We start from the raw sequence: 27,158 nt of genomic DNA on the forward strand, positions 1-27,158 counted from the left end.
GGAGGACGGGAGGGAGACGCAGAGGGAGGAGATATGGGGATATATGTATATGTATAGCTGATTCACTTTGTTATAAAGCAGAAACTAACATGCCATTATAAAGCAATTATACTCCAATAAAGATGTTTAAAAAAAAAACCACAATGATTTAAACCTTAAAAAAAAAAAAAAATTGACAGTCCAGGATATTAGTGTGTGCAATCTGTTTTTAACTAGGAATTTGATGTGGTATTCAACAAATTAAGTGAACTGATTCTTTGGTTTTTAATTTTTTTGTTTATTTTCTTTGTTCATAGACACACATACACAATTTTATGTATATATATAAAAGTGTGTGCACTTTTTTTCCTTTCCTGTTTTTTTGGATCCCCTCTTCTCTTCTACTCTCCCCCTCCACCACATCAGTCTCCCACCCTACCACCAAGGTAATCCATGCTAATCACAGCATATGTTCCCATTTATATTTTTGGTGCTCATAACTGTACACACACACACATGCATTTATATAAATGGGGCACTGGCTTTTATTTATTCACACAAGTGAGATCAATATCCTACAAGTGCTTTTCTACATTTAAGGAATCTCTCTTGCCATCTGACATAGCTCCAATTTATTGATCATGACAGCTGTTGAATATTCCATAGTATGAATGGAGCACTGTTACTGAACCAAACCTGGGTCCACTTGCCTGCACACAGTAAAGCCAATCTACTGACACCAGGTTGTGGTGAAGGAAAGTGCAGCGTTTATTGCAGGACACCAAACAAGGAGTCTGGGACAGCTAATGCTCAAAAAGCCTGAACTCCTCGATGGGTTTCAGCAAAACATTTTTTTTTAATTTTTATTTTATATGGGTATATAGTTGATTAACAATGTTGTGTTAGTTACAGGTGTACAGCAAAGTGATTCAGTTATACATATCCTTGTATCTATTCTTTTTCAAGTTCTTTTCCCATTTAGGTTATTACAGAATATTGAGCAGAGTTCCCTGCGTTATACAGTAGGTTCTTGCTAGTTATCTATATTAAATATAGTAGTATGTGTATGTCAATCCCAAACTCCCAATTTATCCCTCACCGCCCCCCCACCTTTCCCCTTTGGTAACCATAAGTTTGTTTCCTAAGTCTGTGAGTCTGTTTCTGTTTTGTAAATAAATTCATTTGTATCACTTTTTTTAGATTCCACATACAAGCAGAATATCATATGATATTTGTCTTTCTCTGTCTGAATCACTTTACCTAGTATAATAATCTCCAGGTCTATCCATGTTGCTACAAATTGCTTGCATGTCTTGGCTATTGTGAATAGTGTGCAATGAACATTGGGGTGCATGTATCCTTTCAAACCATGGTTTTCTCTGGATATATGTCCAGGAGTGGGATTGCTGGATTATATGGTAGCTCTATTTTTAGTTTTTTAAAGAACCTCCATAGTGGCTGTACCAATTTACATTCCCACCAACAGTGTAGGAGGGTTCCCTTTTCTCCACACCCTCTCCAACATTTATTGTTTGTAGACTTTTTGATGATGACCATCAAAAAGTCTACAAACAATAAATGTTGACTATCATCAGCAAAACATTTTTAAAGGCCAGGTGAGGGAAGGGAGTCCCAGGGTATATGATCAGCTCATGCACAATTCTCTGATTGGTTGATGGTGAGGTAACAGAGTGGTATCACTCTGTTAAAATTATCAGTCCTGGGCTTCCCTGGTGGCGCAGTGGTTGAGAATCTGCCTGCCAATGCAGGGGTCACGGGTTCGAGCCCTGGTCTGGGAAGATCCCATATGCTGCGGAGCAACTAGGTCCGTGAGCCACAATTACTGAGCCTGCGCATCTGGAACCTGTGCTTCACAACAAGAGAGGCTGCGATAATGAGAGGCCCACGCACCGCGATGAAGAGTGGTCCCCACTTGCCACAACTAGAGAAAGCCCTCGCACAGAAATGAAGACCCAACACAGCCATAAATAAATAAATAAATAAATAAATAAATAAATAAATAAATACCTTTCATCCTTTAAAAAAAAAAAAAAATTATCAGTCCTTAGGCTCCAGTAGGTCTGGGGGCTACATGCTCATGGTCATCAAGTAGTTAATTTCTTCCATTTGGTGAAGGTTTTAGCATCTGTAAAACAACTCAGGAAATGTGCATCAGATACTATTATCTAGGTACTTCAGAGAGGAGCTAAAGCAGAGGATATGGGGGAAGGGTCTGTCCCAGGAAGGCCCCATAGGGTCCTGCTTGGTTATGGCACTATCCCCTTTACTATACACTACCAACGGTTGTCACTTGGTTTTCCATTTTCAGCCACTATAAATAATGCAGCAATAAATATCCTTGTACATATGTCCTTTTATACTGGTCTTTTATTTCTATTAACTTATTCATTTAATAATGAAGCCCCTTAAGTATTTGAAAATCACCTTTGCCATGTACTCATATCTAAGGAGGCCAGAAAGGAGCCTAGGAGAATAAAAATCTTGGGGACAGAACAATAGATGAATGTTTTGGTTTTTTATTTTTCTGTTTATGTTGTCACACTATTCATATGGCAGATAAAAACTGTGTTACTGAACGCAAGTTCATGTGCCCTATGCGCAGTGAGGCCAAACAAACCAAAACATCGGATTTTGGAGCAGAGAAAGATTTTTGCAGGGTCATGCAGGGAGAATGGGTGGCTCGTGCCCAAAAAAAAACCCCAAACTCTCCGAAGGGTTTCAGCAAAGCATTTTTAAAGAAAAACTCAGGAAGTATGCATGAGATACTTCTGGGTACTTCAGAGAGGAGCTACAACAGAGGATATGAAGGAGGGGTCTGTCCCGGGAAGACTCCACAGGGTCCTGCTTGGTTACAATTGGAAGGAACAAAACATATCTGTTTTAGGTGTAATAATCCTATAATTGTAGGAAAGAAAGGAACATTTGGACCCCATCAGTGGGTTAACAGGGAACCGAGTCAGAAATGGACTCTCCTTCCAAATAACCTTTTATGCTTTAACACCCCTTGATCTGCTCAAAGCCCTTCTGGCGTCCTGGGCAGGTGGGGAAGCAGGGACACAGAGCTATGTCTGCCCATGGCAGTGACCACACAGCACATCAGAGGAAGGGGCAGCACATCAGAGGGAGGCCAGATAAAGAGCTGCACTTGCTCATTGCCTCAGCTCTCACAGCCCCGACTCCATCCCTCCATAGCTCAAAAATACACTTGCTTTCTCTTCTGCGGCAACCTTGGAGCAATGTGAGGAAAGGCACGTGGAATCTAGAGAAGTCTGTCCCCAAGAATCTTCCTCCTGAGAACGTTCCATGGAGACCAGAGAGAGCAGAGTCTTCTACACCAAACCCATGGCTCTAATCCACAAATCTTGCGTATCCCTTACATGCTAGGTGCTGTCTAAGTTTGTTGGGGACAGGCAAAACCAAAAGCTTCATGTGTGTTATGTTTCAGGAAGCCATCAGAAGATCTTAAACTACAAGCTACAGCAATGGGAAGGCAAACAGAAGAAATCACTTATCTCAGATATCAGGAGTGACACAGTGCTTTTAATAGCTCTCGGAAACAATGGGCCCAAAGAATGCAAAACCTTTAGGAGCTTACCACTAAGCCATTGACATCAGCAGATACACTTTATGGGCTATCATTAATTCTCACTTCAGCCATTGTTTAGCACTTTATGCAATTATCTAAAACAATATTTTACCAACTTAGACACTTAACTCAAGCATTAAGAATCTGAGGGTGTGTTCAAAATAGACAAGTTACGAGGAACATTCAAGAGCACTCAACCTCCTCATCTCAGGTGCCAGGATCTTAGGAAGCAGGAAAGACCAGCCAAGAGCAAAATGCATTCTGATTTGACATAGAGAACAGACTTGTGGTTGCCAAGGGGGAGGGGATATGGGGAAGGGATGGATTGGGAGTTTGGGATTAGCAGAAGCAAACTAGTATATATAGGATGGATAAACAATAAGGACTATATAGCACAGGGAACTATGTTCAATATCAATGTGATAAACCATAATGGAAAAGAATATGAAAAAGAATATATATATGTATAACTGAGTTGCTTTGCTGTACAACAGAAATTAACACAACATTGTAAATCAACTATACTTCAGTAAAATTTTAAAAAATTTAAAATGCAGTTTGATTTGGACTTGAATCTTAGCTTGAGAAATCCAAGCATTTCCAGGTGGAAAAGCTGCTTCCTTTACTGAAGGTGAAATTTACATTTCTGCTTTGATAATGTCTTTCTGTAAAGGGGACTCATGATGAATATGACAAAACAGAAATAGACTCAGAGCTATAGAGCACAAACTAGTGGTTACCAGCAGGGAGAGGGAAGGGAGGAGGGGCAAGATAGGGGTAGAGGATTAATAGGTACGAACTACTATGCATAAAATAAATAGGCTACAAGGACATATTGTACAGCACAAGGAATATAGCCAATATTTTATAATAACTTTAAATGGAGTATAAGCTATAAAAATATTTAGCCACCATGTTGTACACCTGAAACTAATATAATGTTGAAAATCCACTATACCTCAATAAAATAAAAATATTAAAAAATAAAAGGGGCTCATGTTTTGTTTACACTGGACACAGCAATGAACAGGAGACACGTGGTTCCTGCTCTTAGGCCGTTTTTCTAACTAGCTGAGAGATCCAAAGAAAATTTTTTTTTCCTTGATTAGTTGAAATCTCAGTTTCCCCATCTGTCAAATGGAAGACTTTCTCATGGAGCTTCCCGAGGGTCCACCGATGGGTGGTATTCATTCTGAAGACACAGGCACAAACAGTTTTGTTAAAATCGCTCCCCACACCCAGGTAAAGTGTGTTCTGCACACTCTGTTCTGACATCTCGTTACTGAACAACTCATGAGCATGTGCTCAGGAGTTTTTAACAACCCAGGCCAGGACTATATGTCTGTGTCAGAGTTCTTGCATAACATCAGCTTTAAAAGTGACAGATGAATCAATTCACAAATGATATTTTTTAAAGATAATACTCAAAGTTGGTGAGCATGTTTTGAAATAGGCACTCCCATTCTCTGAGGGAAAAATATGTAAATTGGTACAACTTCTCTTTAAATCAATTTGGCAATACAAATTAAGACCCTTAAAATATTCATTGTCTTCTCACCTAGTAATTATACTTCTGGGAATCTAGCCTAAAGAAATACTGCAAAAAATATATGAAAGCAAAGCTTTATGCAGAAAGATGTTCCATTGTTGCATTATTTTAAATGGCAACCAAAAAAAGTGGAAACAGCATTAAATTGTATTTGGTGTGATTGTAGTTATGTTTGTGTATGTATATATATATGAAAGAAACTCACCAAAATGTTATCAGTGAAGAACATGAGTTCCCACACTGAAAGATTCTGCTAAGTGCCTAATCCAACAGATGAAGACACAGCCACATCAAGGCAGAATATGTGATATTTCAGCCACTGGAGAGAAAGAGAAGAACCTAAAACCTTCTGGGGGAAGGGTGGGAATGGGATAGTGTGAAGGATCTAGAATCAAAATAGAATTATACTTCTCAAGTGTAATACCAGAAGCCAGGAAACAGTGAAGAAACTACCTCCAAAATGCTGAGGAAAAATTATTTCCAACCTAGAATTCCATACCCAGCCAAACTACCAGTCAAGAGACTAACAATATTTTCAGAAATGAAAGGTCTCAAAAATTTAACCTCTATAAAACTTTTCATAAGAGTATGTGTTTCACTCAAATAAAGGGAGGGAGAGGGAGAAAAAAGAAGACATGGGATCCAGAAAACACAGGGTGCAATAGAGAGAGAAGAGATGTCCAAGACGATGGTGAAGGGAGATGCCTGGGTGACAGCAGGCCCAGAGAGCACCCAGAACAGACTGGAGCAGGAGGACAGAGGGCTCCAGGAAGGACGTCTTCAAGAAGATGAAATTGATGGAATAGGCAGTGTTTAACACATTAAGAGGAGATGTATACATCTGGCAATGAATTAGTGATAGGTACAAAGAAAACTTACACAAACTGAAAAACAGATATTTATTCTGAGGAAATTTAATATAGTGTAAAACATGATTTGGTTGTGAATAATATTTAAATAGTCATAAAAATGTAAACATTAAACATTTATCTAATGAAAATTTATTGAGAGGGTAGGAAAAAGTGGATAGGGAAAATGCGCATAGAGAGCTAAATTCTCTTCCTATACAGCAATGATTAAAAACTAAACCTGAAAAATGGCCATACTACCCAAAGCAAGCTACAGATTTAATGTGACCCCTATCAAATTACCAAAGAGCATTTTTCACATAACTGGAGCAAATAATCCTAAAATTTATATGGAGGCATGAGAGACCCAGAATTTCCAAAGCAATCCTGAGGAAAAAGAACAAAACTGGAGGCATAACCCTCCCAGACTTCAGACAATACTACAAAGCTACAGTAATCAAAACAGCATGGTATTGATACAAAAACAGACATATGGATCAATGGAACAGAATAGAGAGTCCAGAAATAAACCCGCACACCTACAGTCAATTAATCTTCAGCAAAGGAGGGAAGAATATACAATTGGAAAAAGACAGTCTCTTCAGCAAGTGGTGTTGGGAAAGTTGGACAGCTGCGTTTTAAATCAATGAAATTAGAACACTCCCTCACACCATACACAAAAATAAACTCAAAAAGACTTAAAGACAGTACTTCCCTGGTTGTCCAGTGGTTAAGAATCCACCTTCCAATGCAGGGGATGCGGGTTCAATCTCTGGTCAGGAAACTAAGATCCCACATGCCGCAGGGCAACTAAGCCCACACACTGCAACTACTGAGCCCGCAGGCCACAACTAGAGAGCCCACATGCCACAACTACAGAGCCCACTTGCTCTGGAGCCTGTGCACCACAACTACAGAGCCCATGCACTCTGGAGCCCCCACACCACAACTAGAGAGAAGCCTGAGAAGCCCGTGTGCCACAACAAAGAGCCCGTGCGTCACAGTGAAAGATCCCACATGCCGCAACTAAGACAGGATGTGGCCAAAAATAAATAAATCGATAAATACTTTTAAAAAAAGATTTAAATATAAGACATGACACCATAAAACTCCTAGAAGAGAACATAGGCAAAACATTCTCTGACATAAATTGTAGCAATGTTTTCTTAGGTCAGTCTCCCAAGGCAATAGAAATAAAAGCAAAAATAAACAAATGGGACCTAATCAAACTTATAAGCTTTTGCACAGCAAAGGAAACTATAAACAGAACGAAAAGACAACCTATGGAATGGGAGAAAATATTTGCAAATGATGCGACATACAAGGGCTTAATTTCCAAAATATACATACAGCTCATACAACTCAATAATAAAAACAAAAATCAAAAACTGGGCAGAAAACCTACACAGACATTTCTCCAAAGAAGACATACAGATGGTCAATAGGCACATGAAAAGATGCTCAACATCACTAATTACTAGAGAAATGCAAATCAAAACTACAGTGAAGTATCACCTCACACAGTCAGAATGGCCATCATCAAAAAGTCTACAAATAATAAATGCTGGAGAAGGTATGGAGAAAAGGGAGCCCTGCTACAATGTTGGTGGGAATGTAATTTGGTACAGCCACTATGGAAAACAGTATGGAGGTTCCTTAAAAAACTAAAAACAGAGTTACCACATGACCCAACAATCCCACTCCTGGGCATATAGCTAGAAATGATGAAAACTCTAATTCAAAAAGATACATGCACCCCAATGTTCATAGCAGCACTATTTATAATAGTCAAGACATGGAAACAACCAAAGTGTCCATCAACAGATGAATGGATAAAGAAGATGTGATATATACATATATATACAATGGAATACTACTCAGCCATAAAAAAAGAATGAAATAATGCCATTTGCAGCAAGATGAATGGACCTCAAGATTATCATACTAAGTGAAGTAGTCAGACAGAGAAAGACAAATATCATATGATACCACTTATATGTGGAATCTAAAATATGATACAAATGAACTTATTTACAAAACAGAAACAGACTCACAGACATAGAAAACAAACTTATGGTTACCAAAGGGGAAAGGTGGGGAGGGATAAATAAGGAGTCTGGGATTAGCAGATACAAACTACTATGTATAAACTACATAAACAACCAGGTCCTACTGTATAGCACAGGGAACTATATTCAAAATCTTATAATAAACCATAATGGAAAAGAATATGAAAAAGAGTATATATATATACATATATATATATATATGTGTGTGTGTGTGTGTGTGTGTATATATATATATATATATATATATATATATCTGAATCACTTTGCTGTACACCAGAAACTAACATTGTAAATCAACTATATTTCAATTTAAAAAAAACAAACTAAAACTGAAAAAAAATCAAGAAATTATAGCATAGCCTGTTATTTAGAAATAAGGAGATCAATTGGTTCAAGATGGCAGAGTAGAAGGACGTGCTCTCACTCCCTCTTGTGAGAGCACTGGAATCACAACTAACTGCTGAACAGTCATCGACAGGAAGACACTGGAACTCACCAAAAAAGATACCCCACATCCAAAGACAAAGGAGAAGCCACAGTGAGATGGTAGGAGGGGAACAATCACAATAAAATCAAATCCCATAACTGCTGGGTGCATGACTCACAAACTGGAGAACACTTATACCACAGAAGTCCACCCACTGGAGTGAAGGTTCTGAGCCCCGTGTCAGGCTTCCCAACCTGGGGGTCTGGCAACAGGAGGAGGAATTCCTAGAGAATCAGACTTTGAAGGCTAGCGGGATTTGATTGCAGGACTTCGACAGGACTGGGGAAAACAGAGACTCCACTCCTGGAGGGCACACACAAAATAGTGTGTGCATCGGGACCCAGGGGAAAGAGCAGTGACCCCAGGGGAGACTGAACCAGACCTACCTGCTAGTGTTGGAGGGTCTCCTGCAGAGGTGGGGGGTGGCTGTGGCTCACCATGGGGACAAGGACACTGGCAGCAGAAGTTCTGGGAAGTACTCCTTGGCATGAGCCCTCCCAGAGTCCTCCATTAGTCCCACCAAAGAGCCCAGGTAGGCTCCAGTGTTGGGTCGCCTCAGGCCAAACAACAAACAGGGAGGGAACCCAGCCCCACCCATCAGCAGACAAGTGGATTAAGCCCCACCAGAGAAACAGCCAGCTTTACCCACCACCAGTCCCTGCTATCAGGAAACTTGCACAAGCCTCTTAGATAGCTTCATCCACCAGAGGGCAGACAGCAGAAGCAAGAAGAACTACAATCCTGCAGCCTGTGGAACAGAAACCACATTCACAGAAAGACAGACAAGATGAAAAGGCAGAGGGCTATGTACCAGATGAAGGAACAAGATACAACCCCAGAAAAACAACTAAATGAAGTGGAGACAGGCAACCTTCCAGAAAAAGAATTCAGAATAATGATAGTGAAGATGACCCAGGGCCTTGGAATAAGAATGGAGGCAAAGATCGAGAAGATGCAAGAAATGTTTAACAAAGACCTAGAAGAATTAAAGAACAAACAAACAGAGGTGAACAATACAATAACTGAAATGAAAAATACAGTAGAAGGAATCAATAGCAGAATAATTGAGGCAGAAGAACGGATAAGTGACCTGGAAGACAGAATGGTGGAATTCACTGCTGCGGAACAGAATAAAGAAAAAAGAATGAAAAGAAATGAAGACAGCCTAAGAGACCTCTGGGACAACATTAAACACTACAACATTTGCATTATAGGGGTCCCAGAAGGAGAAGAGAGAGAGAAAGGACCAGAGAAAATATTTGAAGAGATTATAGTCGAAAACTTCCCTAACATGGGAAAGGAAATAGCCACCCAAGTCCAGGAAGCACAGAGAGTCCCATACAGGATAAACCCAAGGAGAAACTCGGAGAGACACATAGTAATCAAATAGGCAAAAATTAAAGACAAAGAAAAATTATTGATAGCAGCAAGGGAAAAATGACAAATAACATACAAGGGAACTCCCATAAGGTTAACAGCTGATTTCTCAGCAGAAACTCTACAAGCCAGAAAGGAATGGCATGACATATTTAAAGTGATGAAAGGGAAGAACCTACAACCAAGATTACTCTACCCGGCAAGGATCTCATTCAGATTCGATGGAGAAATCAAAAGCTTTACAGACAAGCAAAAGCTAAGAGAATTCAGCACCACCCAACCAGCTCTACAACAAATGCTAAAGGAACTTCTCTAAGTGGGAAACACAAGAGAAGAAAAGGACCTACAAAAACAAACCCATAACAATTAACAAAATGGTCATAGGAACATACATATCGTTAATTACCTTAAACGTGAATGGGTTAAATGATCCAACCAAAAGACACAGCCTCGCTGAATGGATACAAAAACAAGACCTAGTCTACGAGAGACACACTTCAGACCTAGGGACACATACAGACTGAAAGTGAGGGGATGGAAAAAGATATTCCATGCAAATGGAAATCAAAAGAAAGCTGGAGTAGCAATACTCATATCAGATAAAAGAGACTTTAAAATAAAGAATGTTACAAGAGATAAGGAAGGACACTACATAATGATCAAGGGATCAATCCAAGAAGAAGATACAACAATTATAAATATATATGCACCCAACATAGGAGAACCTCAATACATAAGGCAACTGCTAACAGATATAAAAGAGGAAATCGACAGTAACACAATAATAGTGGGGAACTTTAACATCTCACTTACACCAATGGACAGATCATCCAAACAGAAAATTAGTAAGGAAACACAAGCTTTAAATGACACCATAGACCAGATAGAGTTAATTGATATTTATAGGACATACCATCCAAAAACAGCAGATTACACTTTCTTCTCAAGTGCACAAGGAACATTCTCCAGGATAGATCACATCTTGGGTCACAAATCAAGCCTTGGTAATTTAAGAAAATTGAAATCATATCAAGCATGTTTTCTGACCACAATGCTATGAGATTAGAAATCAGTTACAGGGGAAAAAATGTAAAAAACACAAACACATGGAGACTAAACAATACGTTACTAAATAACCAAGAGATCACTGAAGAAATCAAAGAAGAAGTCAAAAAATACCTAGAGACAAATGACAATGAAAACATGATGATCCAGAACCAATGGGATGCAGCAAAAACAGTTCTAAGAGGGAAGTTTATAACTATACAAGCCTACCTCAAGAAACAAGAAAAATCTCAAATAAACAATCTAACCTTACACCTAAAGCAACTAGAGAAAGAAGAACAAACAAAACCCAAAGTTAGCAGAAGGAAAGAAATCATAAAGATCAGAGCAGAAACAAATGAAATGGAAACAAAGGAAACAATAGCAAAGATCAATAAAACTAAAAGGTGCTTATTTGAGAAGATAAACAAAATTGATAAACCATTAGCCAGACCCATCAAGAAATAGAGGGAGAAGACTCAATAAAATTAGAAATGAAAAAGGAGAAGTTACAACAGACACTGCAGAAATACAAAGCATCCTAAGAGACTACTACAAGCAACTCTATGACAATAAAATGGACAACCTGGAAGAAATGGACAAATTCTTAGAAAAGTATAACCTTCCAAGACTGAACCAGGAAGAAACAGAAAATATGAAGAGACCATTTACAAGTAATGAAATTGAAACTGTGATTAATAATCTTCCAACAAACAAAAGTCCAGGACCAGATGGCTTCACAGGTGTATTCTATCAAACATTTAGAGAAGAGCTAACACCCATCCTTCTCAAACTCTTCCAAAAAATTCAGAGGAAGGAACACTCCTAAACTCATTCTATGAGGCCATCATCTTCTTGATACCAAAACCAGACAAAGGTACTACAAAAAAAGAAAATTACAGACCAATATCACTGATGAATATAGATGCAAAAATCCTCAACAAAATACTAGCAAACAGAATCCAACAACATATTAAAAGGATCATATAAAATGATCAAGTGGGATTTATCCCGGGGATGCAAGGATTCTTCAATATACATAAATCAATCAATGTGATAAACCATATTAACAAATTGAAGAATAAACACCGTATGATCATCTCAATAGATGCAGAAAAAGCTTTTGACAAAATTCAACACACATTTACGATAAAAACTCTCCAGAGAGTGGGCATAGAGGGAACCTACCTCAACATAATAAAGGCGATATACGACAAACCCACAGCAAACATCACTCTCAATGGTGAAAAACTGAAAGCATTTCCTCTAAGATCAGGAACAAGACAAGGATGTCCACTCTCACCGCTATTATTCAACATAGTTTTGGAAGTCCTAGCCATAGGCAATCAGAGAAGAAAAAGAAATAAAAGGAATACAAATTGGAAAAGAAGAAGTAAAACTGTCACTGTTTGCAGATGACATGATACTATACATAGAGAATCCTAAAGATGCCTCCAGAAAACTACTAGAGCTAATCAATGAATCTGGTAAAGTTGCAGAATACAAAATTAATGCACAGAAATCTCTTGCATTCCTAAACACTAAAGATGAAAAATCTGAAAGAGAAATTAAGGAAACACTCCCATTTACCATTGCAACAAAAAGAATAAAATACCTAGGAATAAACCTGCCTAGGGAGACAAAAGACCTGTATGCAGAAAACTATAAGACACTGATGAAAGAAATTAAAGATGATACAAACAGATGGAGAGATATACCATGTTCTTGGATTGGAAGAATCAATATTGTGAAAATGAGTATACTACCCAAAGCAATCTATAGATTCAATGCGATCCCTATCAAATTGCCAATGGCATTTTTTACAGAACTAGAACAAAAAATCTTAAAATTTGTATGGAGACACAAAAGACCCTGAATAGCCAAAGCAGTCTTGAGGGAAAAAAACGGAGCTGGAGGAATCAGACTCCCTGACTTCAGACTATACCAGAAAGCTACAGTAGTCAAGAAAATATGGTACTGGCACAAAAACAGAAATATAGATCAGTGGAACAGGATAGAAAGCCCAGAGATAAACCCACACACCTATGGTCAACTAATCTATGACAAAGGAGGCAAGGATATACAATGGAGAAAAGACAGTCTCTTTAATAAGTGGTGCTGGGAAAACTGGACAGCTACATGTAAAAGAATGAAATTAGAACACTCCCTAACACCATACACAAAAATAAACTCAAAATGGATTAGAAACCTAAATGTAAGACCAGACACTATAAAACTCTTAGAGGAAAACATAGGAAGAACATTCTTTGACATAAATCACAGCAAGATCTTTTTTGATCCACCTCCTAGAGGAATGGAAATAAAAACAAAAATAAACAAATGGAACCTAATGAAACTTAAAAGTTTTTGCACAGCAAAGGAAGCTATAAACAAGACGAAAAGACAACCCTCCGAATGGGAGAAAATATTTGCAAACAAAGCAACTGACAAAGGATTAATCTCCAAAATATTTAAACAGCTCATGCAGCTCAATATTAAAAAAACAAACAACCCAATCCAAAAATGGGCAGAAGACCTAAACAGAGATTTCTCCAAAGAAGATATACAGATGGCCAAGAAGCACATGAAAAGCTGCTCAACATCACTAATTATTAGAGAAATGCAAATCAAAACTACAATGAGGTATCACCTCACACCAGTTAGAATGGGCATCATCAGAAAATCTACAAACAACAAATGCTGGAGAGGGTGTGGAGAAAAGGGAACTCTCTTGCATTGTTGGTGGGAATGTAAATGGATACAGCCACTACGGAGAACAGTATGGAGGTTCCTTAAAAAACTAAAAATAGAATTACCATATGACCCAGCAATCCCACTACTGGGCATATACCCAGAGAAAACCATAATTCAAAAAGACACATGCACCCCAATGTTCATTGCAGCACTATTTACAATAGCCAGGTCATGGAAGCAACCTAAATGCCCATCGACAGACAAATAGATAAAGAAGATGTGGTACATATATACAATGGAATATTACTCAGCCATAAAAAGGAATGAAATTGGGTCATTTGTAGAGACGTGGATGAATCTAGAGATTGTCATACAGAGTGAAATAAGTCAGAAAGAGAAAAAGAAATATCATATATTAACGCGTATATGTGGAACCTAGAAAAATGGTACAGATGAACCGGTTTGCAGGGCAGAAATTGAGACACAGATGTAAAGAACAAACTTATGGACACCAAGGGGGGAAAGCGGCAGGGGTGAGGGATGATGAATTGGGATATCGGGATTGACATACATACACTAATATGTATAAAATGGGTAACTAACAAGAACCTGCTGTATAAAAAAATAAATTAAATAAAATTCAAAAAAAAAAAAGAACGAGGCAAATGACAAAAGTAAGAACTAAGACTTGAATGTGGGAGGTAGGTATGGAGGTGTGTGACACCTGGGGATGTCAGCCTGGGAATGGCTCTTTTTCTTAAAAATCTAATTATGTTCTACAGACATAACTTTGATTTTTTTTGTTGTTTTGTTACGTTTTGTTTTGTTTTGGCCGCGCTGCGTGGCTTACGGGATCTTAGTTCCCCAACCAGGGATTGAACCCAGGTCCCGGCAGTGAAAGCACCGAGTCCTAACCACTGGACTGCCAGGGAATTCCCATAGCTTTGAATTTTAATCAAAATTTTAAAATATGGAAGGCATCCACAGCAAGTGAGAAGTGTGGTACACCTCAATAGCCAAGTAGGGTGGATTCATGGGGTGCAGGGGGTGGGGAGAGGCACCACAGTGGGTTGAGACGGGAAGGCCAAGCATCCCAGGAGAGAGGGAACAACACAGGTGGTTGAACGGAGGGGACCTGATGGCCTCCTTATTCTTGATCTGTACCACATTCTCGTTAGAAAGGTCATTAGGTAGAAATGAGGGTGGGGGAGATGGACAGCAAGGAATTCCAATTAGTAGGCTGGGCCCAGTTCTAGGGAGTGAGGAAGCAAGTCTGATGGCGGCGGTGGTTGTGGGGATGAAAAGGAAGCAGGGGTGACAGACATTTCTAGGGGACTCGCTGGCACACGATTCACTGGCTGAGGGGAACGAGGAAGAGGAGGGAGTTGATGGGAGTGATGAGGGGGAACATGTTGGAGAAGAAAGATTCAGTCCTAACCGTGGACACCACCCCCAAGGCAGAAGGCTCTCCCTCCCCCATCCAACACTAAAATCATTGTGTGCAAAGGTGAGGCTCCAAGGGGTAGAGTTAGGAGCTCAAGCTTGGGAGTCTTGGGTTAAAATACCTAAAAAGATAGAGCCGTATATAAGAAAGGCATGGACTTTGCAGCTGGACAGACTTGAGGCACAGTTGTGCCACGTCGTGTCTGTGTGACATTAAGCACCAAGATGAGCCTGACCACAGCCCCCTCACAGTCGCCAGGTGAGTCGGAGGAAAGAGCTGCTGTAAAACGCCTCACACAGCATCTGCCAACACGAGCGAGCTCCCTCCCATCCTACGTCCCAACTCCCACTCCCCCGACAGCATGCAGGTCTTCAAGGAAGACCCTACAAGCTCTTCTGAGCCTGGCTCTTTCCTGCATCCCTCAGGCTGTGAGGTCCCAGAAGATTCCTGGGAGGCACCTCCAATTCCCCTCCCATCAGCTCAGGAACGGAGACCACACAGGATTGATGCATCAACCAGAAAGTCAGCTTTATTAGCCCACCACCAGCAGAGAGGGAGGGAAGACAGCTGTGGTGAGCAGGCGCTGGACCCAGGCCTTCAGGTGGTGAGGTCGGCAGGTGGGCAAAGGCGGCTCCGGGACCCTCAGGAGCCTTACCTTCGCAGGAAACATAGTTGTGGCCGGATGGGTGCTGGGAGGAGAGGCTGTAAGGGAGAAAAGGTAGAGCGGTTAGGTGTGTTGGGAGCAGCAGGGGTGGGGCTGAAGGGTCTGTGGGGCAGGACAGGGGGCGTCCCCACTCACTGGGCGTCCTCGCCCTCCAGCAGGCGGCGGTAGGTGGTGATCTCCTGCTCCAGCTGCGTCTTCACGTCCAGCAGGATCTGGTACTTGTGGTTCTGCTGCGCCATCTTGCAGCGCAGCTGGGCCAACTGCTCCTCCACGCTGCAGATCAGCTCCTGGATCTGGGCCAGCTGCAGGCAGTAGCGGTTTTTGGTCTCCTCCAGGCTCTTCTCCAGGGATGCTTTCTGTGAATGTGAGAGAGCGAAAGAGAGAGTCAACGGAGGGGGTCACTGCTGTCCCCCCAGGTCTCTGGGCATGTTTCCTGAGAGGTGCATGGATTTTTGACCCCAGCTGGGTTACTGATGGGCTAGGCAACGTGGAGAAAAGTTATTCCACTATTTGTTCTGGGCCTTAATTTCTCCATCTATATAATGGGTACAGTGATCCCTCCAACCCACTCCTGGGAAAAGAGAGACGGAACCGTACTGCAGCGGTGTTCCATTACAGGGGATGGTGCCATTACTGGCGACTTGGAGGCTGGGGCTGGGCCTGATCCTTCTTACCATGCAGAGCTGGGACTGCAGTTTGACCTCCAGGCCCCGGGGCACCCTTCGGAGCTCATTCAACTCATTGCGGCTGTTCTGCATCAGCTCGCTGTTAGAGGTCACTTCTTTGCTCAGCTCCTCTGTCTGAGATAGGAAAGAACAGAAGGTGTGGGGCACTCCAGAGGCACCCCGGCTGGGAGGTCCTGCAGGAGGACTGAGGACCCACATCACCTTGCTCAGGAACCAGGCCTCAGCATCTCTGCGGTTCTTGTCTGCTGTCTGTTCATACTGGTCGCGCATCTCATTCAGGATGTGGCTCAGGTCCACGCCGGGGACAGCATCCACCTCCACGCTGACGTCCCCGCTGGTCTGACTCCGCAGGGTAAGCGTCTCCTAGGAAGGGATGGGGGCAGGCGGTCAGCTCAGCGGCCCCCTTCCCTGGCCCCAGGTGCATCTGCAGACCCACTGGATCAGCCTCCCACTGCCAGCAGCAATCTTACCTCCTCGTGGCTCTTCTTCAGCCAGCTCCTACTTCAGGCCCTCAATCTGCATCTCCAGGTCAGTCCTTACCAGGGTCAGCTCGTCCAGCACCCTGCGCGGGCCACTGATGTGAGCCTCCACGCCATGGCGCAGGGCCAGCTCATGCTCATACCTGGCAAGACAAAAGTCAGGGCCTCAGGGTCCATCATGAAGTTTCTGAGGCTCCCGACCTGCTGGTCCTCCTGTCTGGACAACCCCACTTCTCACCCCCTGCCCTCTGCTCTCTGCCCTCAGCCCACCACCGTGCTGCTCATTTGGGCCTGAAGTCATCGGCTGCCAGCCTGGCGTTGTCAATCTGCAGAAGGGGCTGTGTATTCTCTACTGTGGCCTTGAAGATCTGCAGAGGGGGTGAAGGACAGGTCCGGTTAGCCAAGGCCCTGCTGCTCAGGGGTGAACAGCAAAGAGGGGAGAAAGGAGCCTCCCCATACTTGGGGTTATCTGGCTGGCAGGTCAGTCTTTACTCTCCCCCAGACAGCCTAGGGTGCCTTCTCCACCCAGCTCAGCATGTGCAGGGGATGCACCCACATATCCACCACCCCATCCTGGGCCCCATCTTACTTTGGAGAGAAGCTGATCCAAAGAATGTTTGCAGGGAGCAAGAGAGTCAGGGTACCAGGTCCAGCTCAGATACCCTGATGCTAAAAAGGGACCCTCCGCCACCAGTTCTGAGTAGTCCATGGCCACTCCTCAAAAGCGGGCCTCAGTCTCCCTGTTTGTAAGACGAAGATGCTAGCAAGCGTTTTTCTAGGGTCCACTGCAGCCATGACCTCTAGCAACACTCCACCACCACAGCCGCCCACCTGGCCACCCCACCTTGTTCCTCAGGTCCTCGATGGTCTTGAAGTAGGGGCTGTAGTCACGGGCAGGCCTGGGCCTCTGATTCTGATACCAGTCACAGATCTTCACCTCCAGCTCCGTGTTGGCCTCCTCCAGGGCACGCACCTTCTCCAGGTAGGAGGCCAGGCGGTCGTTGAGGTTCTGCATGGTGATCTTCTCATTGCCAGAGAGGAGGTCGCCATTGCCACCACTGAGGCAGACTCCAAGGCCACCACCATATCCTCCAACGAAGATGCGACCCAGGGCCCCACCAAAGCTGCTGCTGCTGCTGAAGCTGCCACCATAGCCGCCCCCGAGCCCGCAGACACCCCCGGAGGACTAGCGGGAGGAGGAGACAGACAGGCCCTCGATGGCGCTGGGGGCCCGGCAGGAGCCTCCGGCCGGGACGGAAGACCCACGGCTGGAGCCACCGCCGATGCCACAGGAGCCCTTGATGGAGCTGGAGGAGGTGAACTGGCGCCTGCAGGTGGTCATGGTGAGAAGAGAGAAGAGAAAGGTGCTCGGGGAGGCTGGGAGGATGCTGAGACGTCCTCAAACCCCAGGAACGTTTATATGCACGTGAGGAAGGAGGGGCCCTCCCGGCTGCTGACTCCGGGCCCCCCTCCGGATTTCATCACTCCAGATCCCATCCAACTCCCCTCTCCAGATCACTCAGCCCAGGGTCAACTCACTTCCTGTGTGCCTCTCTGAGTTCCCATCCAGCTTTTGGGGGTGTGGAGCCGAGAGAAAACATACCAACTCAAGTTGGTGGTGACTCATGCTAGGCAACGGGAATCTAGCTGCAGTTAGTTCCTGGAGCCTGAGGGGCCAGCAGTGCCCTGGCACAGGAGAATTTGTGGTGACTGCATCCCTGGGCAGTGAGTCAACCCATGGAAGGACTCCCTGCCCCACGGTGACAGCCTTGGATGAATGGCCTCAGCGACGTTGTCCAGGGGCTGTCTCGGGATGCAACTGTGGGAACCCTACATGGCTGGCTGTGGACAGGAGAGCTGGGTTCATGGTCTTGCTCTGCTCTGCTCACTGTGTGACCTGTGCCCCCCCACCCGCCATCTACCTTCTCTGGGCCTCTGTTTGCCCTCAGTAAAGTGACAAGGCTGAACTGGGCAATCTCAGAGTCCTTTCCAGTTCTACAAATTCTGTGACTCTTATCCCAGTTTCAGAGGCTGCCTTTGAGCCCCCAGGACCTCCAGAAGTGGTATGTACCATGAAACGAGCAGGTAGCAGCTTGAATCCCTGCCCTGCCCTGTACAAGCTGCGTGGCATAGGTAGTCCTTTAGTCTATGAGCCTCTGGACCTCAGTTTTCTCATCTGTAAAAGGGGAGGGCACACCACCAGCCACAAAGGAACATGCATGAGGGACCCTGCTGGCCCCTCCCCAATGGCCAGCCCTGACCCCCAGCCTCCCCTTCCTTCCTTTCCAGCCCAGCTACCCCTCACCCGCCCCTCCTCGCCCACCTCTATGCTCTGGCACCTGCCCTCTCCTCTGCTCTCCCACACTCCCACCCTTTGAGCAGCTCCCCCGCCCAGCACATTGCTTCACCTAATCACAGGCACCCACCGTAAACTGTGGTGGGAGGCACTCCCCATCCTGCTGCCGGTACTACCTGTGACCCCGAACCCCGCCACAAGACTCCAAGACCCCACACTGTATCCAGGGCTTAGATCCCAACAGTTTTCTCTGGAGAGTCCACAGCTTCCAGGCTGGACTTGGCAACTTTATTCGTTCAGTCGAGGAGACGGGGGAAGGTGGCTCTCTGGTCACCTGCCACGCTCAGGTATCACATGGAGTTCCCTACACATGCCACACGGTTCTGTGAGGGGCCTTATTCCTGCCACCAGTTCACAGATGAGGAGGCTGGAAGGGTAAGTGGGCTTACCAAGACCCCAGTCAGTGGGGAGCTCAGGCTTGAACCCCTGTCTGTCTGCTCACCCAGCCCGAGTCTTCTCCACCATCCTGAACCACTCTCTTTTTGCCCCTCCAACATACATCCCTGTCTTGAATCAACCCTGTGAGGTGAGGAGGAGAGAGGGAGAACCAGAGAGAGCCAGGGAGAGAGGGTGATTTGCCCAAAGACACTGGGTTTAAGCTGCAGAGCCGGGACTTGATCCCAGAGATGGGCTGTCTTCAACTCTCCCGCAATGCCTGGCAAGCATGTCCGTTATCATCTGCCTCCCCGAGGTGCCTGGAATGAGCTCTGCCCATGGTGGGCATGATATTGGCCTGAGGGCTGAAGGCAGGATTGGGGGGTCTGGACCCCAACAAAGAGGCCTCCTTGGGGTGCCCTGGGGGGTGACCGACAGAGCTGGCCACTGTCCTTGCTCTGCAGTGCCTCTGTGGAGGTGAGAGGAGGCGGAAGAGGGCTTGCCTCAGCCTGAGTCCTGCTGGGCAATACCACCTTGAACCTTGGGGCAGGAAATTCTGTCTCCGCATAACCAGGGCTTTGTTTCTGCCACATCATGTCCCTCATCTGGAGGCACAGGGCCCAGAGGGATGAGCAGAGCTGGTACCCAGCCTATGCCTTCAGGGCCAGGCCTGGGAGAGAGAACCTGCTATTCCCTCCCCTAACCCCCAAAATAGGCAAAAGGGACCCTGGAATCTTAGACAAAACCCCCACCATCCCAGGCTTCAGGATGGGCCTGGAGTTCAGGTCCAATCACAGATTCATCACCTTCGGAACTGGAAATGGCCTTCAAGATCAGCAAAGACCACCAAGCCCCAACCAGAGAGCACCAAAGACTTGTTCCATGCTAAACAGGACAGAAGCAGAGGAGCAGGGACTTCCCTGGTGGTCCAGTGGTTAAGACTCCATGCTTCCAATGCAGGGGTTGCAGGTTCAATCCCTGGTTGGGGAACTAAGATTTCACATGCTGCATGGCGCAGCCAAAACAATTTTTTTAAAAAAAGAAGAAGAAGCAGCAGCAGAGGAGCAGAGACTAGACCCAGGTCCAGCACCCTGACCGAAGTCCACACTGACTCTCCCAGTGGTCTCTGGGAGCTCCTCCTTCTCTGCACCACCCCCCAACCCTCCACCTCCCTTCTCACCAGATCGCCGCCCCTGCCCCCATTCCTGGAGGAGTTGGGGGTGGGATTACACACAGGCCTAGCCCTGGAGGTCGGGGATCTGCATGGGCTGAGAAGCTGCCGGAAGTTGCCAACCAACCCATCAGATCACTCAATCAACACCACAGACCAAGCACCCACCATGTGTCCAGCATTTGGGGTGTGGCAGGGAGGAGAGAGATGCTGACGTGGTCTCTGACCTTGGAACTTATCATTTGACCCTGGAGAGAAAACTAAAGTCTGGGAAGACAGCACAGTGCAGCAGGAAACCTGGGATGCTTGGCCTGCAGGATGCAGCTGGCATTTCCTACGTGCCAGTGAGGCACACCTGCCCCAAGGTTGCCAAGAGCCAGAATCACCAGACCTGGTCGGCACAGAGCACAGACTCTCACCACCCCTCCAGGCAGTGGGTTCCTTCCTCCACCCAAGCCTCTTTCCTCTCTCCTTGGCCCAGCTCCATCCCAGGTATCATCATCACATACTTGAATTGGCCAGGAAATATTATTGGCCAATGCCGCGCCTCAACTTGCAGTGGTTCCCAAATCTGACTGAACACGAGAATCCCCATACAGATTCCTGGGCCCTGCTCTGACCCACTTCATCAGCATCGCCCAGGACAAGCCTGATGGTGGGGAGGTTTTACAAGCTCCCAGGGGATTCTGGTGACCAGCCAGGCTGGGGACCAAGAGGTGGCTGGGGGAGGGAGGGGAGGGGAGGGGAAGGAGACTCCAGGGAGCCTGAGGGGAGAGAGGAGGCCGCTGCAAAGCCCCCAGCCACTGATGACAGCCACAGTCACAGGCTTCAGGGCAGGATGAAGAACGAGAGGAGCCAGATGAGCCAGGACAGAGCAGGCTGGAGTCGGGCCAGTAGGGGTCAGATACTAGGCAAGTCGTTCCTCCCCTCTGAGCCTCAGTTTCCTTCTCTGGGAAATGGGAATGGCAGCACTACTTCACAGGCACAGAGAGGTGAAATAAATAAAGCAGCTGTCACAGACTGGTGGCTATCACTGCATTTATCTCCAGGTATTTATAAAGCACCTACTATGTGCCACACACTGTGTGGACAGTCAGATGCAAAGAACAAGACAGAGAGGCCTTCAGGGCAGAATGTCTGGAGGAGGTAGAGACGCCCCCAACACTGAGTGTTCAGGCCATAACGGGGGGTAGGGGGCCTGCAGGGAGGGGACGGGCTCTCTGGGGGTGAACAAATGGCCCCCAGGCAGGCTCCGGCCCCGCGCCTGGTCCCAGGATCTGGGTGAGTCTGTGAGTGCCTTACCCGCCTTAGGCGATCCTCCCCCACAGTGTTGGATCTCCCTCTTCCAAGGCAGGGCCTCTCGCAGCCCCTCACAATGGTCTGCACAGCCAGGGGCCCTCAGGGGAGCCTGTGGCTGAGTTAAGCTGGGTGACAGTCTGGACTCTGCCTGGGGGCTGAACTGTCCTGGCTCTGGTCCCTCTGTTCCCCTCAGCCCCCCAAAGCCTGGGTGGCACAGGAGACCACACTGCATAAGGGCTGAGGGAGGATTGTCAGGCCTGCCACTGTGCCCGGCTTACCACTCCTAGACTGGGGTCCCTTGGGGTCCCTCAGGGTCCCTCCGAACCAGGGCCTGGGTCTCTGCCTTCCCCCCGGGCCCAGTGCAGACCCAGGCACAGAGCGACGCAGTGCCGTGGACATTGTTACTGCCATGTCATTTCTCTGCAGAAAGCACCGTCAGGTCACCCTTGCAGAGTGTGGGCGAGGTGGAGGAAGGGTCACGGGGGCTGACTACCCGTGGCCGGCCCGAGCCTGGGCATCAGGTGTGTGTGTCCATCGTACGAGGGTGGGTGAGGCGGCACCCAGGGGAGGCACAGACCGGCTCACTGAAACATCTTGTGCAGCAGGTGGGTGGGCGTGGATGAACTGTGAGTCCCTTGGAGAGTCCCACAGCTGGGTCCCCCGGTCCAGCCGCAGGCACGTGCCCCAGCAGCCTGGGTCAGCGTGGTGTGCCTGGACAAAGCCATACCATCCCCAAGGGGACCACAGGCCTCCACGCCCAGTCACTCCTCCCTGCGGCCCCCACCGGCCCAGGCCTGGGCTGAGCACTCCTGGAAAAGGCGGGGCTTTCCCCCTCTGGGCCCAGCACTCTGCCCTGTGGACCTCCAGCCCCGGCACCGCAGCCACTGCTCTCCTGGTGCAGCTCCCGGGACACCTGGCTGTTCCCCCATCGTGGCCTCCTGACCACCCACCCACTCGCTTTGTGGGCAGGGGCTTCTTCCCCCGCAGAAGGGTGAAGTCCAGGGCTGCCTCTCCCAGCCCCACACTCTGACCCCCCCTCACTCACCCCATCAGTAAAAGTGGACCCCCCAGAGTCTGCGGGGAGAGAGGGCCCTGCCTGAGAGCCTGGGGTTGGGCAGGGGGTGGGGCTCTGGCCGCTTTCCCAGCATAGCTGCCTCCCTTCCCACGCCCTACTCCACCCCTGACATGCCAGGCTCCAAACAGGGGTTGAGTCACCGCTCCTCGGAGCCGAAGTGTCCCCATCCACATAATGCGGCACCTCTTCCCGGACCCTCCCCTCTTCCTGGGACTGTCGTTCAGGTAAATGAGATCACCCCCAGATGGACCATCCTCAGCCCAGGGCTGGTTCTCCCGGTTGTGGCTGGATGTACGGTGGGGGCCTGGTGGGTACGGTGCCTCCCTCCCTCCTGCCGTCCATCCCTACCCTAATCGCTGCCCAGGCAGCTGAGAGAGGCCAGCCCCTGCAGGAGCGGAGCCCACGCTCCCAGCCTGCTTTGATTCTGGCATTTGCCTCTGCAGACACGGGCCCTGGACTCCAGCCTGCCGCCCCCGCCACGGAAAGGAACTCACTGTCTTCCCTGCCCCTGGGATCAGGGCCGGAAGGGCCGTTAGCTGCGGCTCATCTCACCCCTCCTTTACTGTGGCTTCTGAGATCCAGAGAGGGCCTGTGACCTGCCCAAAGTCCTCACACCCCGCTGCCCACGTCATAGACAGCGCTCATGCCACTGCCCCACCTCCTCCTCCCGGGCCTCCGCTGGTCCCACGCCTCCACCACGCCAGCCTCTTGGGGCTCTGGCTGCTCCTGCCCCCGCCCTGCCCCGGCCGCGCCCTCGGTCTCCAGGCACCGGGAGACAGCAGGTGTTTGGAGGGGGCCTGTCAGTGAACCGGGGTGAGGGCATCCCTTCTCCCGTTAACCCCTTCCACCCACCCCCACTTCTTGAAGAAAACCAGGAAATCAGACCCGCCTGGCCCAGTGGTTTCCAGATTTACTCGAAGGAAGACTTCCGGGGCTCCTCTCCTGCCGGCTCAGCGCCCGCCCATGGAGTGACAGGGGCTGGGCTGGAGGGTGCTGGAGCGGCTGGGGCAGGACGGCCCCTCCCCCTTCCCCAGGAGGCAGCTTCCCACCTCCCCGACCTCCAAGCTGCTGGAACCAAGAGGGGACAAACTGCCAGGGAGGGCAGTGCCGCTCCCCAGGCACAACCTCCCCTGAACGCCCCATCCTGAGCTCACCATTTGAAGGCATATCCCTGGGAGAGGCCCCACCCCCTCTCCCACACCTGCCTTCTCAGCTCACATTCCTCGGGTTGAGGCGATGGGAGCATCCGGACCCACAAACCCCTTCTAAGGGTTTCCTGAGACTCACACAGGAACCTGGGCCCTAATCACCCAGCCTGCCTCCCCGCCTTCCGTCCTCCATCCCCCCGTTCAGGAGGATCCTGATTCCTGTCCTGGCCTGCCTCCCTGCCCCCTCCCCACCTTGTCCCCTCTTAGAGGAGGACACAGCCCAGAGGACCGTGAGGAGCAACCGGTCGGACGCCTTATCCCCGCGTCTCTGGCTCCTGAGATCTTGTCCATTTATGGATGAGGAAATGAGGCTCAGGGAGGGGAAGGCGCCGCCCAAGGTCACGGACCCAATTACAGGCCAAGAAGAGGACACCTAAGACCTCCCCCTGACACGCTGACCTCGCCCTGGGTCTGGCGCTGCCTGGACCACCCTCCCCGGGATCACCAGCCCTTGGGAGATAAAAAGCAGCCCCCACCCCTCGAGTTCTGCCCAGACCTAGTCTTCACCCTGTTCTAAGATGACCCCTGACCTCCAAGTCAACAACAGTGGGTGTCCACGGGCTCCTCCCCCTGCCCCCATTCGCCCCCCACACCGGTTCACCCCTTCCGCACTAGGGCCACGTCAGTGGCCACAAACAGGGAGCATTCCATGTCTCAGTCAACAAGCTTTATTGGTCAGGGAGGGGGGATGGGAAAGGGACTGAAGCCGGGGGCTGGGGCTTGGGGTGTCTGCGGAGCCAATGGGGGGCCCCAGAGGGGCCGGCGGGGGGAGCAGAGTTCTCAGTGGGTGGTCTGGTGGACCTGCTCGTGGGAGGAGATGACCCTGCCATCCTTGACTTCTTCCACAATGGTGCGCACCTGGCGGGTGGTCGCAGCTGCAGGAGACACACACTCAGGGTGGGCGGGGGCCAAGAGGTCCTGGCTCAGCCCCCAGCCCCCTGAGCGGAGCCAGCTTTCTCCTCCCCCACGGCCACTTGGTGTCCACACCTCTGCTGGCCCCTCAACATCACATCCGTACAGGTGTCCCCCTGACCTTGCCACTCCCTCCCTCGCACCCTGTTCCTTGCTGGTGCCCCTGGGTGAATCCTGCCTCCTGAATAGATGGTTTGATTCTGACCCACATGTCCTTCTGCAAGAGGAAGACTGCACAGACTGGACGCTACACGAAACGGGGTCCGTGTCCATTTCTCTGCGGTCTCAAGGGCATGGGCCGTGCTCCCTTCAGAAGCGGATCTCCAAGACAAGACCCTGGTCCACGCCCTTAGACTAGATGCCCCAGGGCTGGGATTTTTTTCTTCCCCATCAGACTGGGATCTGGAGGACAAGGACCAAGTCCCTTTCTGCCATCAGACAAGAGACTCCAGACACAAGACTGCTTTTGCTCATCTCTAGGGTCCCAAGAGCAAAGATCATGAGACCATATCCCTATCTCCCCATCAGATGAGAGTCTCCAGAGCTGGGACCATGTCTCCCACCTCAGACTAGGATCTCCAAGGTAAGGGCCATTTCCCTGCCCCTCCCCCATTGGACCAGCTAGTGTCTCCCTCATTTGATTAGGACCCTGAGCCCTACCGGGTCCCTTCGCCCACCCCTGCTGAGGATCAGCCATCATTTCCTGGAGCTCCTGGACACCCTCCCCCAGCAGCGTACAGGTGGGTCACCTGCCCTGTGCAGCCCCACCCTCAGCTACCAAGATGCTTACATTCTTTGAGCTTGTGCTGAATCAGCCTGCAGCAAAAAAGAGAGAGAGAAGATTAGATGTGGGTCTCAGCCTCACCTCTGCCCCAGGCCCCCAGCCCTGGCCCCGGGCCCCCTCTCACTGGCTGTCCTCGCCCTCCAGCAGGCGGCGGTAGGTGGCGATCTCCTGCTCCAGCCGCGTCTTCACGTCCAGCAGGATCTTGTACTCCTGGTTCTGTTGTTCCGTCTCGCAGCGCAGCTGGGCCAGCTGCTCCTCCACGTTGCAGATCAGCCCCTGGATCTGGCCCAGCTGCAGGCAGTAGCGGTTCTCTGTCTCCGCCAGGCTGTTCTCCAGGGATGCTTTCTGCAGGAGAGCGGGAGGGGCAGGGGTCAGAAGGGTTCTCAGTGCCCCCTCCAGGGACCTGGGCGCCTCGCCCCCACCCCCGAGGCCTGGCAGCCGCCCCTACCATGCTGAGCTGGGACTGCAGCTCGATCTCCAGGGCCTGCATGGTGCGCCGGAGCTCTGAGACCTCGCACTTGCTGCTCTGCGCCAGCTCACAGTTTGTGCTCACCTCGCGGTTCAGCTCTTCTGTCTGCAAACAGGACACAGGACAGGGCAGCGTGAGCCCAGCTTCCCTTCTCCAAGTCAGGTGACCCCCATGGCCTCCATATGCTCAGCCCAGGGCCCACTCTGTGCCCAGACAGGCACCTGGGCTCTCCCCACTCCCCCCAGCCCCCCCTCACCATGGCCACCTTCCTGACCTCCCCTGGGCCTCTCAGGCCTCCTCCCAAACCTGACTGTGGGAGCAGTGCCTTCTCACCAGCTTCCCACTTCCCAAAACCCAGAAGCCTTTGAAAGGATGTTAAGTTTTATCTTTAATCCCTGCAAGTGTAAAGCACAAGAATAGGAAACTTGAGAACCCCTGGTGCTAGTTCCTGACTTCTTGAGCGACATATGCAAGCTCCTGGGGTCTTGACCCTCTGGTTTTATTCCTGAGGGGCGCTCCCTACCCACCCACCAGATCCCAGCTTCAGCCAAGCTCCAGGCCTGTGGATGCAACAGGCGACCC

At 48.3% G+C, this 27,158-nt stretch overlaps 2 protein-coding genes across 3 annotated transcripts in view; both read right to left on the minus strand.

Moving 5' to 3' along the window:
• The window catches only part of LOC309650753 (keratin, type I cytoskeletal 19), a 101,039-nt gene that overhangs the window by 70,665 nt on the left and 3,216 nt on the right, over nucleotides 1-27,158 (minus strand). Inside the window, exons 5-8 of one of the 2 annotated variants that reach the window (XM_082442500.1) lie at nucleotides 26,556-26,681; nucleotides 26,232-26,452; nucleotides 26,114-26,139; nucleotides 25,064-25,286 (exon numbers count right to left, since the gene is read on the minus strand). The exons of the other annotated variant lie outside the window; for it this stretch is intronic. Coding sequence (XP_082298626.1) covers nucleotides 25,192-25,286; nucleotides 26,114-26,139; nucleotides 26,232-26,452; nucleotides 26,556-26,681 — 468 coding nt within the window. The 3' untranslated portion in view covers nucleotides 25,064-25,191. Of the gene's footprint in view, nucleotides 1-25,063; nucleotides 25,287-26,113; nucleotides 26,140-26,231; nucleotides 26,453-26,555; nucleotides 26,682-27,158 lie in introns of those variants that run through there. 2 annotated transcript variants of the gene reach the window in all.
• LOC309650787 (keratin, type I cytoskeletal 16-like) lies at nucleotides 13,515-18,850 on the minus strand. The gene is given in 9 exon segments (XM_082442542.1): nucleotides 13,515-15,800; nucleotides 15,898-16,118; nucleotides 16,437-16,562; nucleotides 16,650-16,811; nucleotides 16,919-16,949; nucleotides 16,951-17,070; nucleotides 17,213-17,295; nucleotides 17,772-18,113; nucleotides 18,117-18,850. Coding segments are annotated over 9 exon segments (1,557 nt in total). The 5' UTR covers nucleotides 18,270-18,850; the 3' UTR covers nucleotides 13,515-15,481.

Source organism: Balaenoptera physalus (assembly GCF_965194825.1).
Source record: "Balaenoptera physalus genome assembly, chromosome: 20".
Classification (NCBI taxonomy): Eukaryota; Metazoa; Chordata; class Mammalia; order Artiodactyla; family Balaenopteridae; genus Balaenoptera; species Balaenoptera physalus.